The sequence below is a fragment of the Coregonus clupeaformis genome, chromosome 12 (assembly GCF_020615455.1).
Source record: "Coregonus clupeaformis isolate EN_2021a chromosome 12, ASM2061545v1, whole genome shotgun sequence".
NCBI lineage: Eukaryota > Metazoa > Chordata > Actinopteri > Salmoniformes > Salmonidae > Coregonus > Coregonus clupeaformis.
Window position 1 is genome coordinate 35,836,120 of NC_059203.1, and position 15,812 is coordinate 35,851,931.

Consider the following 15,812-nt stretch of genomic DNA (forward strand, 5'->3'; position numbering starts at 1 on the left):
AAACTAGGTGTCTCTGCTCTCAGGGTGCAATTAGCTGATCATGACCTTGCACACATAGTTTCTAGGCGTTGGGCCAAAGTAACAATGTGTTCCCTTCTTTCTGTCCTCTTTCTATCAGGGTGATCAATGGAAACAGGATGCACCTGAGCTCAATTTCAAGGGTCTGGATACTTATGTAAATATGGTATTTTTGTTCTTGTTTTTGTATAAATTTGCAAAACTTTCTAAAAACCTGTTTTCGCTTTGTCATTATGGGGTATTGTGTGTAGATTGATGAGAAGGAAAAAAATGTAATCAATTTTAGAATAAGGCTGTAACGTAACAAAATGTGGATTAAGTCAGGGGGCTGAATAATTTCCGAATGCAATGTATGTTGCCGTAAGAGTTGTGCAAAGTTGGTAGAATTAAAATTATTCTCAGCTGAAAATGATTCACAGCTGTGTACCTTCAGACAAAGGTGCTTCCTCCAAGTATTAACTCATGGGGGTGGAAACTTATCCAATTATGATATTTCAGTTTTTGTATTTGTTCTTAATTTGGAAAATGTTCTATCACATTCTATCACTTTGAAAATGTGGAGTAGGTTGTATAGATCTGTAGGAAAAATATATAATTTAATCAATTTCCAGTGATGAAGACATGGATGTCTCATGGTATGGTGGGGTATGCAAAATACGTAAACTTTGAGCACCTTGATCTCTTGAATATGTTGGCATTCTGGTCCAAAAAGTCACTTTGTGAGCACTTCTACAATAGGCCAGGGGCGCAACTTTCACTGGGGACATGACCTCCCCACATTCTGAAATTGCATTTTTGTCCCCCCCAGTTTTATAATTGCACTGTGATACAAACAGCGGCATCGATGTGCTTTAGGAGCATGTGGACACCTCAGAGCGGTCGGGTAGGCTGTTTGGCGGTTTCAGCGGGCTGGATTTAGGACCGGATGGACACCACAGAGCGTCGGACAGGCTGTGTGAAGGCAAAGCTATTATTATAGGACCAGCACGGTGCTGCTGTCTGCAGCTGCTGTCTCTGTGTGTTGCGCTTTTTCTCTGGGTTGTAAAAGCAAGCAGAGCAGAAACTGGTACCTCTTTATTTGACTGATGTAGCTGGCAAGGTAACAGCTGTTTGACTTAACAGCAGACAAAATATATATTCCCAGTGCTGAGGTAGTAGTGTAAATGACGTGTAAAGTTAGCTAATGTTTCATCACCTGTCGACTGAAGTTCTGTCTGAAGAGAATTAAGCTAGCTAGCTAGCAGTTACCACAGCCAGTTCAGCTCTAGCCTCTAGCTATATGTCAGGTAGCAGCATCTAACAGCTGTTGTGTGTATGGAAATGTTTTGTAGCCTTTTTTGTCACGTTTCGACAGATGTAAATTAACTTGGCTAGTTTTCACCAGTTGATGTACCATTAGAACTAGCCAAAAGTTGGCTAGTATTTTAGCTATTATTTTTGTATCAATCACACTAGACCTAAATCAAACGATGAAACCAGCGGCCAAACCATTGAAGACCGATATTCTGACATTTTCTCACAGCACAATGTGAGTTTTTATTAGCGTCAGTATAGCAATGTCAAATTATTGATCTGTCAGTTTGCCTAGCTAATTCCCTACTTTTCACACCAACATGGTATAAACAGCTCTACAGGCTACACTGTCATGGTGCATAGTCAGTACACAACACTATGCTCATCATGTCTAAGCAGGATCAAATGGTGACAGGTGTCCCAGCAGGGTCAGACAGCCAAGGAAGACCAGTCTACGGAGCTCAGGTGAATTTTGCAGTGTATGATAACAATCAGTGAATGGATACAAAGTTCCATCTTGAGTTGATGGATAGTCTGGGATCTGTGAATAATGGTCATTTCAATTATTGAACCATTAATTATATTATTGGATAATATAATGAATAAATGTACATCAAGGTAATTATTTGTCATGCCTCATCTGAGCAGGATCAGATGGTGACAGGGGCCTCAGCACAGTCATGTAACCAGTGAAGACCAGTCTGTGACGACGCTGAGGCGAACTTTTGCAGATACAACACTTTATTCTCTCTGTGCAACAAACACTGGACAAGCCAGAAGCTTCAAAGATTGAAACTATTTTAAAGCAGTCTGACAAACCTCTAAAGTTGATTTCCAAACTGTATCAAGGGTTGATAGAGGCTTTTCCTGATGACACAAAACATGTCAAGCAAAAATGTGAAGAAGACCTGGGAGACACTATTGATGATGATAAATGGATTCAGATTCTCCCTTCTCCCTGTTTTTGTTTGCTTGGAAATGTTGATACTGGAAACCGTTATCAGAAGAAAATGTGTAACCTAGCATTTATAGCGGCTAAGAAATGCATTGCCATTAATTGGAAGGTTGGTTATCCTCCCACAATGTCACAATGGATGGCAGAAATGTCAAGTTATGCATCACTAGATTTGATTTATTACAAGATTAAGGGTATACTGTGCAACTTTCATAAGGTCTCGGTGCCTTATATGGAATACTGTATGACAAAAGGGGTCTGTGACGAAAACATTAGATTTTTCTAGTCGAGTAGTCGCAAATATATTATTTTTTAATGGCACACAAGACACCTTTCTGATTTGCACCTGTCTCAGTGGACTAATCCATTGAGGAGGCTGCGGGGATGCCATGGTCCAAGAATAGGAGGATTGTGGCTCAGATGCACAAGGCACGTCTCTCTCCAGAATGCGCTCTCCCGCCCTTTTATTCATTGTTTCCTAACTTCATTGTGTGCATTGTTTGCTGTGTCTATCAATTCCCCATCACATATACAGTGGGGGAAAAAAGTATTTAGTCAGCCACCAATTGTGCAAGTTCTCCCACTTAAAAAGACGAGAGAGGCCTGTAATTTTCATCATAGGTACACGTCAACTATGTCAGACAAATTGAGAGAAAAAAAACCCAAAAATCACATTGTAGGATTTTTTATGAATTTATTTGCAAATTATGGTGGAAAATAAGTATTTGGTCACCTACAAACAAGCAAGATTTCTGGCTCTCACAGACCTGTAACATCTTCTTTAAGAGGCTCCTCTGTCCTCCACTCGTTACCTGTATTAATGGCACCTGTTTGAACTTGTTATCAGTATAAAAGACACCTGTCCACAACCTCAAACAGTCACACTCCAAACTCCACTATGGCCAAGACCAAAGAGCTGTCAAAGGACACCAGAAACAAAATTGTAGACCTGCACCAGGCTGGGAAGACTGAATCTGCAATAGGTAAGCAGCTTGGTTTGAAGAAATCAACTGTGGGAACAATTATTAGGAAATGGAAGACATACAAGACCACTGGTAATCTCCCTCGATCTGGGGCTCCACGCAAGATCTCACCCCGTGGGGTCAAAATGATCACAAGAACGGTGAGCAAAAATCCCAGAACCACATGGGAGGACCTAGTGAATGGCCTGCAGAGAGCTGGGACCAAAGTAACAAAGCCTACCATCAGTAACACACTACGCCGCCAGGGACTCAAATCCTGCAGTGCAAGACGTGTACCCCTGCTTAAGCCAGTACATGTCCAGGCCCGTCTGAAGTTTGCTAGAGTGCATTTGGATGATCCAGAAGAGGATTGGGAGAATGTCATATGGTCAGATGAAACCAAAATAGAACTTTTTGGTCAAAACTCAACTCGTCGTGTTTGGAGGACAAAGAATGCTGAGTTGCATCCAAAGAACACCATACCTACTGTGAAGCATGGGGGTGGAAATATCATGCTGTGGGGCTGTTTTTCTGCAAAGGGACCAGGACGACTGATCCGTGTAAAGGAAAGAATGAATGGGGCCATGTATCGTGAGATTTTGAGTGAAAACCTCCTTCCATCAGCAAGGGCATTGAAGATGAAACGTGGCTGGGTCTTTCAGCATGACAATGATCCCAAACACACCGCCCGGGCAACGAAGGAGTGGCTTCGTAAGAAGCATTTCAAGGTCCTGGAGTGGCCTAGCCAGTCTCCAGATCTCAACCCCATAGAAAATCTTTGGAGGGGAGTTGAAAGTCTGTGTTGCCCAGCGACAGCCCCAAAACATCACTGCTCTAGAGGAGATCTGCATGGAGGAATGGGCCAAAATACCAGCAACAGTGTGTGAAAACCTTGTGAAGACTTACAGAAAACGTTTGACCTGTGTCATTGCCAACAAAGGGTATATAACAAAGTATTGAGAAACTTTTGTTATTGACCAAATACTTATTTTCCACCATAATTTGCAAATAAATTCATTAAAAATCCTACAATGTGATTTTATGGATTTTTTTTCCTCATTTTGTCTGTCATAGTTGACGTGTACCTATGATGAAAATTACAGGCCTCTCTCATCTTTTTAAGTGGGAGAACTTGCACAATTGGTGGCTGACTAAATACTTTTTTTCCCCACTGTATAACCACTTGTAGCCTACATTTACCGTTAATTCCCATTATTTTTAATCTCCAATGTTTGTTCGGTTACCGTAATTTCTGTTAATGCATTCAATATATTATTATTACAGTAATTTACCATTCTCATTGTCGGAGTTGACATGTCTTTTGCAGAACTCACATCATATCCTACACTTGTGAGATAGACGTTTTTGTTAATTTCATTCCATTTACAAGTTTTGTCAATTTATTAATCGTCTTTGGTTTGAAACGCTCCTGTCAATGTTGAGTAAGGACGAGCACCTGATTACGCATATAGACGTAGGACTAGTCTACCTGGCCTGTGCATAAATGTAGGCCTATAAATGTGCCCATTTGGGGATGTCTGATAAGATTTCTGATTGTCTTAACTCACCACCACTAATGAGCTGTGGAGCTTCTCAAAGTAAATTTTTTTCACCTCAAACAGTAAGTAAACAAAGTCTGTTTTTAGAATCAATTGACAATGACAATAGTTCCTCAAAGTATTGGAATAATATTTCAAGCTCTCTCCTTTCGATAACCACTAGGAATTAAAGAGAAAAATGTAATGCTCAGATCCAGTGGAAACGTCATAAAAAACCTGGTTACTTCTTATCCCTTGCACAAATAGCCTACAGCTGTGTCCGTCCCATGCTTACTGGCACGGGAAACTGAGGGCCCAGAATATTTTCTCCAATGTTTTAAGTTTGCCAGCAGGAGTTTCTGGGGAACCAGTTGATAGTTGATATAATGTTTCAAGTTCTTTGCAAACAGGCCACGCATAGCCAATGTGATTCATAGGATATTTATTTTTATCAGGATATTTTCTGCCTGCAGGCTGCAATGTTTTTATGTGTTGGCTTTATGTTGGATATTTTTACATAGTTGACAATGGCAATAAAAGTTACTTTAAGATTTGTATAATTTTCATTTAGATATAATTTAGATTAACCACAGACAATGATTTTTAGATAAAAATACTATAAGAAATTAAATTAAACTGTTTCACAAAAATGTGCATATGAAAATCATAACTGGCACGCAGATTGGTAGAAATGGTAAGATAAATTGGCACTCCAAATGGAAAAGGTTGCCGACCATTGGTGTAGCCTATTACCAGCAACTTGGAACCGGGCGCGTTGGAACAGCACCGCACAGATCCAGCAATACTGTGATTAACCCTCCAAGGAGGAGACTTGCATAACACCATATTATTTCTTTTTCTTTTTAGCATTGCCATTTCTCAAAACAAGGCAAAAGCTGCATTCCCACATGACTTCAGAAACAGACATGTGAAGAGGGAGAGAGCTTTGACCTAATTTCTATGACAGGAAGAAAACCTGTATGGGCTCCTTGATATTGCAATTAACATGAAGGCAGTTTATATCCTAGCGACTAGAGAAGAATGCACTGACTCTGCAAAGCAAATTGGAAGATTGTGTTAACGTTGAGAGCTATAGGGTTACTTCTGATGGTAAGTATTATGTCAAATATAAATAAATAAACAAATAGCCCTATTAAAAAAAACATCCAGTCACGGGATATACTGTAGCATACAGTTAATACAGTAGCCACATCAAAAGCCTCATCCAATAACTCATCTCTCTATATATTCTCATTACTCAACAACAATATGACATGACATTGCAGGCGAAAATAATAAAGACCAACAGCTTTTTGATGACACTAACCAGCTAATCAAATGACAATTAAAAAAAAGGAGGTCAGTGTGTTTTCATCCTCGCGGGCAACAGAGCAGCGCGAGCGAGTCGTGCCTGCCCGGGTATAGACTGCAGTTCTCACCACTGACACCGGACGGGTGTTTGTTGATGTTTTTATCTGGGACACACTCATTGGAGCATTTACCGGACACAACAACTCTTTAACTCTTTCTCTTTTCACTCTCCAAGACCCTTACCTTCAGACAGCTCCAAATCCAACTCCGCCAATTGGTCCCTGACCTCTTTTGGTAGTGCCGACATATCCACGCCTCGGCCCGCCATCGTTGCAGCAATAATACGGAGTAGTATGTAAAAATCAAGGAAAAGTGGTAATACGTTCCTGAGTCAACGAGAAAAGCAGATATCAAGATGTTGATTGTACTCCATCCTTGCGACTCCCTGACACCGCCATAACTGTGAGCGATGAATAACTCACCAAAGGAATATGTCACATGACCATGTCTGATGTGACTGGGGCATGAGATCAGTAGACGGTATGCTCCCCCTGGCGTTACTGTATGGCAACTGAATGTAGAAGAGCATTTTGCACACCACGGACAGAACACATACAGGTAACTGACAAAATAATGGAAACATTTGAGTAAATGTGGGATACAAAGTATTTTGAAAGCAGGTGCTTCCACACAGGTATGAACCAATTAAGCAATTAACATCCCATCATGTTTAGGGTCATGTATAAAAATACTGGGCAGGTCATTATTTTGGCTACCATGGCTATGCCCTGATAGGATGACAATGCCCCCATCCATGAGAAATTACATAATTTGGTGTTTTGTTGATGGAAGTGTTAAATTGGGTTGAGATCTGGTGACTGAGATAGCCATGGCATGGTTTACATAATTTTTGCTCCTCAAACTATTCAGTGACCTCTCGTGCCCTGTGGAAGAATGGCATCGCATCCCTCCAATAGAGTTCCAGACACTTGTAGAATCTATGACAAGGTGCATTGAAGCTCTTCTGGCTCGTGGTGGCCCAGTGCCCTATTAAGACACTTTATGTTGTTTCCTTTATTTTGGCAGTTACCTGTAGATATGGCTACTGATTATGAAACGATGGTCCATGATATGTCAGTTATTTCAATTTCATGACAAGATGAACATCCCAAGCTCACACAAATCATGGTGAAGGACACAATTTTAGGGGCTAATCCTAACTTCCAACTCAATATTAGGAAGGTGTTTGTATGCACCACAAGAGGTTGGTGGCACCTTTAATTGGGGAGGACGGGCACGTGGTAATGGCTGGAGCGGAATATGTGGAAAGGTATCAATCGCTCTGTTCCAGACATTATGAGTCGTTCTCCCCTGGTACACACCTTTTCATTTTCTGCGTTTGTGTACGTACTCGGGCCACCAGTCCACTAGTTTTCAGCACCTGTAGCTGAGCACCCTGAGCCAGTACCGCATCAGAGACACCTTCTGCTCCTACTCTGTCATGGAGCTCTGCACCAAGGGGATAGGCACGCAGACAGAGATCCTCAGCATGAAAATGATTAACCTGAAACCATTACGTTATTTATTTTGTCAGAGATAGTTTATTAGTTGAGACTATACACAAGTTAATTCCACCCGCCTTGAGGTGGAATTATTTTTGGGGAAAACTCCCGACACATTCTTAGGGACAATCAAATTCCACAATAGTTTGTTTGTAGAGGTTACACTCTGGGTTCACTGTTGAAGACAGACATTTCCCTCCTCTTGACAGAACATGAGGGGGACTGGTAACATGACAGGGTGGAGAAGCTACAGCAATAACAATAAAATGACTTGAATAGAACATTTTAAAACATTGATATGTTAAAGACAAAAAGATGAGAAAAATCAACAATATGGTATTCCTCAAAGCAAAATATAGTTTTTCAAATAGCGTAAAGCATCTGAGCCTAGGGCATAATCTATAACTTCGTATAGATGTTCCCTAATCCAGACTTGCATTCAAGAATGTCATAGATTTATATTTCCTTTGATCACCTAGAATTTCATTCATTTTCATTGAATTAGAACAAATCGTTCTACCACTGACTTCACTACACACGCTTCAGCTAAAACGCAGGAACATTAATATTGAATATAAAAATATATTTTACTACTTTTGTCAACTTACTTTAGCCTGGGTCAATTATTTATAAATCTAATGAAGTTTGTTGATTATTACATAAAGTATAATCTAAAACCTAACCAATTTCAAGTGTTACATTAGGACATTATCATTGTTTGCATCAGTCATTTGATATCACTTGGGTGAGAAAAGCAGTATCATAAAAACCAGCGATAATATTAACATACACCAGCATACAGACAGTGGTCTTCATCAGTGTCCTCTAATATCCATGCAGTCAATAAGGGGTTTCATACACATTGTCTGAATGCAGAATTCCTACGAGGGCAAAAAAAATCCAGACACTGACTGTATCCTTACTTTGGCTCACTCCATGACAATGGGAAAACAATATTTCACACTTATTCAGCACTAAATATGAAAAAGAGTTTCCCAAGGATGAACAACTGTATAAAGAACATAAATATGTAAGGAGCGATTTACACTGTAGACAGGGGAGAGAAGAGTTGGAAATAGACAAAAAACTACATTCTTTGATCGAGTGTGTGTATATGTCACAGGTGTGTGAGTATGTACATACGCTTCTATATACACAGTGACAGTGCTTCCAAGCTAGGGTCCATCAGAAAATGGGCCCAAGGGAGTACTCAGTGATTATCATTGGCTGTGAGGCTACCAGTGTGTCCAAGGTCATAGAGCGTTGGATGGAGATAGATGGGGAGGGGAGTGAGACGTACTATCAACAGGTGGGATTTCAGATTTCAAATCAGGTCCCTTTCAATCTCTCTCTCACACGTCATTGTACCAGTCCAGCCTCCTAAAGCCCAATGTAGAGTTCTTATTGGCTCCCTGTGCCTGCTCATCATCTAGGGGCAGGCTGCGGCTGTGTGGCCATGAGGACCCCTCCCTGCTGGGTCGCCCCCATGCTGGCCAGGACCGACATGGCCACTGCCTCAGCCGCACGCACACTCAGCCCGTTGACGGTGATGGCCCCAGGGCTGGGGGCAAGGGGCGAAGGCCCGTGCTGGATAACCGGGGCTGGGGAGCCCATAGGCTCAGAGGGGGAGTCCCTGGAGCACTCCTCCACTCCTGCAGCTACAGACAGAGAGAGAAACATTCACCCTTAAAGAGAGGTGAGAGGCAAGCAATAGATTAGATGGATGAGTAGGAGGTTGATCCTGGATTGATGGATCGGTAGGTAGGTGGGTGGATGTACACGTTGATGGAATGGAGACAGATAAATTAGAGCCTAAATGATAAATCAAACAGATGGAGTGAATGAAAGACTTGTGTGATTGATAGTTGATTCATGTATGGTAAGTCTTTATTACCTAAGAAGGCAGACTTCTTCTGCATGGCAGTGACAGGGCAGTCTTTGTGGGCCAGTAGCAGCTGTTTCAGTTGGGTCACCTCGTTCCTCAGCAGACCCACTTCATTCTGATAGAAACAGAACACATAACAAATCACACAAGACAATGTACACACAAAGTTGTCTTCTCAACAACTGACAATCATACACTAAAACCTCATGGGCACAATAATAATATTAGGGATCCTACCAGTATAATACAATCACAGACAGGTTCATGGTTGTAAGTTTGCCTTTCTCTGCTGTTGTAATAGACAGTTACAGTCTAGGTCCAGTTACGGTTGTAGACTCACGGTCAAAGAAACATTCATGGTAGCCAGGTCCTCTGCCTTCCTCTCCAGAGAGCCGACCCAAACCTTGCGTTTTTGTCGGCAGCGAGACGCCGCCGCCCTGTTCCTCTCCAGGAAACGCTGCCTCCTCTCGTCTGGGTCGACCTCCGCACCCCGCCGCCTTCTACCCCCCGTGGGCTGGGCTGGGGACACCTGGGGAAGACGGGAGGGGAAGGTGTTATACACTCTGGACTGGGTGTGTGTATGAGAGTGTGTATGAGAGAGAGAATAAGAAAGAATGCAAGAGTGTGAGCTTGTGTGTGTGCGCGTAAAAGTGCATTTGCATGTGTATTTTAAAGTGTTTCCATGTATACGCCTCTCACCATCATGTCCTCTGAATGTAGACTATACCCAAATGGAGAGGAGGAGCCACTGCTGGTTTGCTGTGTGAGTATATGTAAATCATATAGGCATGAGAGTGTGCCTGTGCATATTTGAACTCACTGTTTGTGCACAATTTAGGAAAATACATGCAAGCGACATGAGATCTAAGAACTATATCCGCAATTTTATATTCCATTTTGTTGGGGACTCGGGCTACACAGAAGTATCGCTCGAGTCCAACAAAATGAAATAAAACGTTGCGGATAAAGTTCGGAAGGACACTATTTCATGTGTACAACATCTAAAGACCTGCATCACTATACTGAGAGCGTTGCAGTTCTAAAAGTATTTGGGTGTTTTTGGAAGCTTTATTCATGTTTTGTCTGTGCCCCTGCAACTGTAGAACAAGCATGAGGCAGTCTATCGCTGGTAGGTAGGGAACGTTTCTCAAAACCAAGTGAAATCACAAAAAGTGTCCGGACACTTCTATAACATGCCATTTACAAACAAAATACTGATTTGGTAAAGTGAAATTGTCCTTTAACTATATACAGGGCCATAAGGAATCTGCAGAGATGTTATCCAGCATATTTCATCTACAAAACATGTTTTGTAACAGCTTTTGGTTTGTTCAGTGTCGTTTCTAGTATTTTGATAATTTCTGGAGGTTCAGTCTGTCGTTGCCACTAGCCCCCTTCAGGCCTTTCAGAGGTGACTCCTCACATCAGTTCTAGTATAAACTCCCCTCTGGTGACTGGGCTGCAGCCCTAACAGAGTATAACAACCAGGGAGAACAGAAGATTTAGCAGATTCCACCTGACCCTTAGGTATTATGTGTGTCAGTATGTGCGTGTTACCTGTGGCTGTGCGGGAGATGGGGTGTCAGAGTGCTGCGAGGGCTGCTGGCTCTGCTCGTGTCTCTGGGGGACAGCGGGACTGGACCCTGCCCCCCCTGGGCCTTCTCCAGACCCATTCTGAGCCCCCGGGCCATGCTGCTGCTGCTGTTGGGTCAGCACTGCCTTCAGCCTCTACAGAGAGAGAGGGAGGGATGGGGACACACATAAATGCCATACAGACATCAACAACCTGCCTTACTAAGGTTGTAAAACTACCATTAATTTACCAAAATGACCAGAACTTTCAGTAATAAACAGTTACCGGTAACATTGCAACCCTGTGCCTTCCACTGCCACGGGTATGGGTAGGCCCAGTGCTATTTGTTTCTTAACTCTGTGTGTGTGTATCCACCAGTGCATGCGTCTCTCACCATCTTGGCCTCTGAGTGTAGACTATACCCAGATGGGGAGGAGGAGCCACTGCTGGTCCCACCAATCGGAGGGCCTGGAATCCCAGGGATGTTGGGCACCATATTAAACGGCCTTGCCAGCTACATATTACACAGGAAGGGTCAAAATAAGAGAAGACAAAATAACACCTACCAATGATCTGCCATTATCAAGACTGTTCATGTTCATTAGAAATTACTACTTTCACTCACAATACTGATGTAAAAAGGGCATTATAAATAAATGTGATTGACTCACAGATATGACTGAGGTCATATTTGGGCTGGGGAGGAGAGGGACCGTCTGTCCATTGGGGAGATGCATTACAAGTGGGAAGGAGCCTGTCGGAGAGCTGAGAACAGGAGATAGATTAGTATAAATTAAATAGAGTGAACACAAATAAAGAGAGATGTTGGCAGATTAGACTCACCCCAGTTGTCTGTTGGAGGGCGGGGTTTGTGTGATGACAGAGGTTGGCGAGGGCAGGGTCGGGTGCAGGGGGTCGTAAACAAGGTGAATGGGAAGGGACCCTGGGCGTACGATGGTTGGCGTGGGGGCGGAGCTCACCACTGGCCGTGGAGGAGGAGGAGTCTCCTGTCAACACAAATCACATCCAGTCAGACAGAGGCTACGTTTGCACAGGCAGCCCAATTCTGATATTTTTTCCCACTAATTGGTCTTCTGACCAATCACATCAGATCTTTCCAAATCAGATCTTTTTCAGAGCTGAACTGATTGGTCAAAAGACCACTTAGTGAAAAAAAGATCAGAATTGTAAACACAGCCAGAGAGAAACTCAGGTGGGAGTTGGACACTATAGGCCGCTGAGGTGAATCCACTAAGAAACCTACTAAATTTCTACTTTTTGCTGACATCTTTACTTGCCTCACAGTTAAGTGATTCATTTGCAGCCTCTCTTTGGCCACCAATGTTCCCTTCTCTCTCTCACCCAAGTTACCATGCAAACTTGACAAGAGGAAATCACACACATCAATTAATCTGTTCAACCATACACCCTGTTCACATGGCCCCCAGGTTGTACCTTTCCTCTCACCGTTGGCTCTTTGCTGCTGTCTGACATGCTGGAGGTGGAGTCAGGACTTCCTGGTGGGGAGGAGTCAACCTCCAGAGGCCCCTCATCCTCCTCCTTCACCCCAGAGGGGGTCTGTAGGGGTGGAGCTGGAAGCTGGGGGGCCGTGAGCTGTGTGGGGACCAACAACCAGACACACAACATTTATCAGTTGGTAAAACTACCGGTGTTTCAAAACCGAACCCATCCTAGCCCCTACACCGTCCTCACCCTCACCGGGTTTTTGTTTCTCTGGTCATCCTCATGGGCCTTCCGGAACTCCTGCTCGAAGGAACTGGCCAGCTCGTTGAACAGACCCACCTCCTCACAGTTCTTCAGGAAGCGGGTGGGTGTGGGGGTCTGGTCTGGTGGGAGAAAGAGAGAGAGAGGAGAAACTGGTTTAGAGACTTCATAGTACGTGTTAACAACAGAGATGGCTCATCTGTCCACACTAGCCCTGCTGCCGCCAGATAGCGCTATTATCCTTACGTTTGTCATTTGCCATTGACATTAAGCTGCACAGCTGGTAATACACTAGTGTCTCCAGCGCCCGGTTCATACATAAATCATCCTCCAAAGGCATCCATTTACTCCTTAACTAGCTTTAATGGTGTGCTTCCGGGAGAAAAAAAACAGGAAAAATATGCATACTGTCTTAATAATACACAATTCTCCACCACCATTTTCGGACAACTTCCGTATATTGCACACCGCATTCAGCCAATTAGGTGGCAGCAGTCTTATTTACCCCTGGCTGCAACATCAGGAAGTAGCATTAGCCAGTCTAGCGTGGTGGAACCATTAAAGCGAGTTAAGGAGGAAACCGAAGCCTTTGCAGCCTGAATGGAGGATGTTTTATGGGGGACACGAGTGTATAGCCGGCTGGGCTGGCTGCGTCGACACCAAGAGGTAGTACGAAATCAGGAAGAACTACGCCCTCTAGGGGTCTTGGTGCTAGTCCACACAGGGTGGTGTTTGTTTAACAGCTAGTCAAAAATATGTTCTTATCATATAATTGTTTTATACAGTATAATTGAGAAATGCTTGGGACTGTTAAAGGCAAGCACCTGCAATGATGACGGAGTCAGTTCTGGCAGGACCAAATTTCAGGGTCATCTCATGCTTGTGTTTGTGGACTGATAGATGGTCTTCATTAGTAAATCTCTGTGCACAAAGATAACACAAGATACAGGTGATAGTCGAACATCAGATGGCTCCTGAAATCCAAGATATGTAAAGAGGGGAAAGGGTGGGGGAAAGAGAGTGAGGGATGAAGGGAAAATGAGGGAAGGAGACCTTACCTGGCCACAGCCTGGGGCGGTGCACACAAAAGGTCGATCGTCCCCCATCTCACACAAAGAGCCTGCAATAAAGAGGTATGGAAAAGGAAGAGAATGGAAATGTGTTATTTTGTCTGCTTCTTACACCTAGGTAATAAAAAAACGGCTGTATTGGACAATAAATTAGGGTTAACAGATGATATATATTCTTACTGCCTACATGTTCATTACTTCCAATCAAAGCACTTCGTTTACATTACATAACACAATGCCATTTATTTTCCTAGTATCAAACAAAGGTAGCTAATAATGGTGACACGTTCATTTTCTTAGCGCAAAAAGTTATTAAATACAAAGCTAGCTAGCTAATAGTAAAATACGCCTACTGGTTAGCTGTCCTAGGTAAATGGCCTCCTTTCTGCCAACTGTCAACAAACAGCGCAGCCTCAACTAAGCACAGAATCTAGTTAACATACACTGCTAGCAAGGTAACGAACTAGCTAGCTAGCCATTTTGCCCCTTGCTTGGTAGCTAGCCATGGGCCAATGATTACAACAGCACTTCAAGTTAACGTTAGATATAGCTAACTAGTTAGCAAGATAATGTCACACAGGACGAAGAATGAACCTCGCTATTCAAGATCTGACAGGCCATTAGCATTATCATCAGATGGTTTGGTACAGAGAGTACAGCAGACCATCAACCACCATTGGCAATAACGGCCGAGCGAATTTAGAGGGCTTCTTGGCGGTCGCTGTTATTGCTAAGCTAGTTTATTGAATATTTTCAGCTAAAAGCTAACTGACTAACGCCTTGCCAGAGAGGATACTTACTGTACACAACAAGGGTGTCACACAGGCTAGCTGGCTAGGGCACTGACACAATTTGAGGCGCGTCAAATAAGTATTTCAGAATGGCGAAGAGGAAAGTAAATGTGACAGACGGTCAATTGCTCCGCGACAAAGTATTTTCGGTAACATCTTGATATCTGAACACGAGCATGTCAAATGTTTACAAACTCACCCAACCTCCCTCGCTAGCTACCTCTCCGCTGCTGGATATCCTCTGCGGTGAAATAGCGCGAGAAGTGAAAATATTCAATTTCTTACCTAACGGGATGCTGAAAAAAATCAAATATTACATAAACATGAGGGTTGAATGTGTCATCTAATCGCAAAAAAAAAACTGAGCCCTTCAATTGGTTTTTCATGACATTTTCATCTAAATATACACTACCAGTCAAAAGTTTGTACACACCTACTCATTCAAGGGTTTTTCTTTATTTTTACTATGTTTTACATTGTAGAGTAATAGTGAAGACATCAACACTATGAAATAACACATATGGAATCATGTAGTAACCCAAAAAGTGTTAAACAAATCAAAATATGTTATATTTGAGATTCTTCAAATAGCCACCCTTTGCCTTGATGACAGCTTTGCACACTCTTGGCATTCTCTCAACTTCATTTTTCCCCAGAAGGAAATTCAGTTGTGGCAAGTCAGATAAGAGATAAAGATATATAGTAAAGACATACTGTAGCAGCAACATTCACACAACATATAAATCAAATCAAATGTCACATGCTTCGTAAACAGGTGCAGACAGTAAAATGCTTACTTACAGCCTTTCCCAAAAATGCAGAGAAAAAAAGAGAAACAGAAAAATAACAAGGAAAAAATACACAATGGGTAACAATATCTTGGCTATATACACGGGGCACCAATGCTGAGTTGATGAGCAGGGGTACGAGGTAATTGAGGTAGATATGTACATACTTTTTCCACATTTTTAACGTTACAGCCTTATTCTAAAATGTATTAAATTGTTTCTACACACAATAACGACAAAGCAAAAACAGCTTTAAAAATGTTTGCTAATTTATTAAAAATAAAAAACGGAAAAATACATTTACATACGTTTTCAGACCCTTTACTCAGTACTTTGTTGAA

General features: G+C 42.4%; 2 protein-coding genes across 8 annotated transcripts in view; both read right to left on the reverse strand.

The window, feature by feature from the left end:
• LOC121577570 (disco-interacting protein 2 homolog B-A) overlaps positions 1 to 6,536 on the reverse strand; it is a 92,794-nt gene extending 86,258 nt beyond the window's left edge. The window contains 1 exon segment of the mRNA XM_041891284.2: positions 6,321 to 6,536. Within this exon segment, the coding sequence (XP_041747218.2) occupies positions 6,321 to 6,405 (85 nt within the window). The 5' untranslated portion in view covers positions 6,406 to 6,536.
• Positions 6,537 to 7,655: 1,119 nt separating this feature from the next.
• On the reverse strand, positions 7,656 to 14,935 carry LOC121577571 (cyclic AMP-dependent transcription factor ATF-7). Of its 7 annotated transcripts, none has more exons than XM_041891287.1 (13): positions 14,883 to 14,935; positions 13,881 to 13,942; positions 13,647 to 13,743; positions 12,817 to 12,944; positions 12,553 to 12,711; positions 11,941 to 12,104; positions 11,769 to 11,862; positions 11,492 to 11,611; positions 11,082 to 11,252; positions 10,224 to 10,283; positions 9,865 to 10,053; positions 9,534 to 9,639; positions 7,656 to 9,297 (listed from the first exon to the last, which is right to left on the reverse strand). In XM_041891287.1, the coding sequence occupies exons 2-13, from the start codon at positions 13,926 to 13,928 to the stop codon at positions 9,065 to 9,067; spliced, it is 1,569 nt and encodes a 522-aa protein (XP_041747221.1). In that variant the 5' UTR covers positions 13,929 to 13,942; positions 14,883 to 14,935; the 3' UTR covers positions 7,656 to 9,064. The 7 variants fall into 7 exon arrangements, with proteins under 7 accessions (XP_041747221.1, XP_041747222.1, XP_041747219.1 ...); XM_041891288.1 differs by having other exon boundaries at positions 12,565 to 12,711; positions 12,811 to 12,944; XM_041891285.1 differs by having other exon boundaries at positions 12,811 to 12,944.
• Positions 14,936 to 15,812: the final 877 nt, after the last annotated feature.

Coding starts and splice junctions, on each gene's coding strand:
- LOC121577571 (XM_041891285.1), bottom strand. CDS start 13,928: ATGGGGGACGATCGACCTTTTGTGTGCACCGCCCCAGGCTGTGGCCAG. Junction 10,284..11,081: donor CATCTCCCGCACAGCCACAG/GTAACACGCACA, acceptor ATACTCACACAG/CAAACCAGCAGTGGCTCCTC. Junction 9,298..9,533: donor GAAGAAGTCTGCCTTCTTAG/GTAATAAAGACT, acceptor CTCTGTCTGTAG/CTGCAGGAGTGGAGGAGTGC.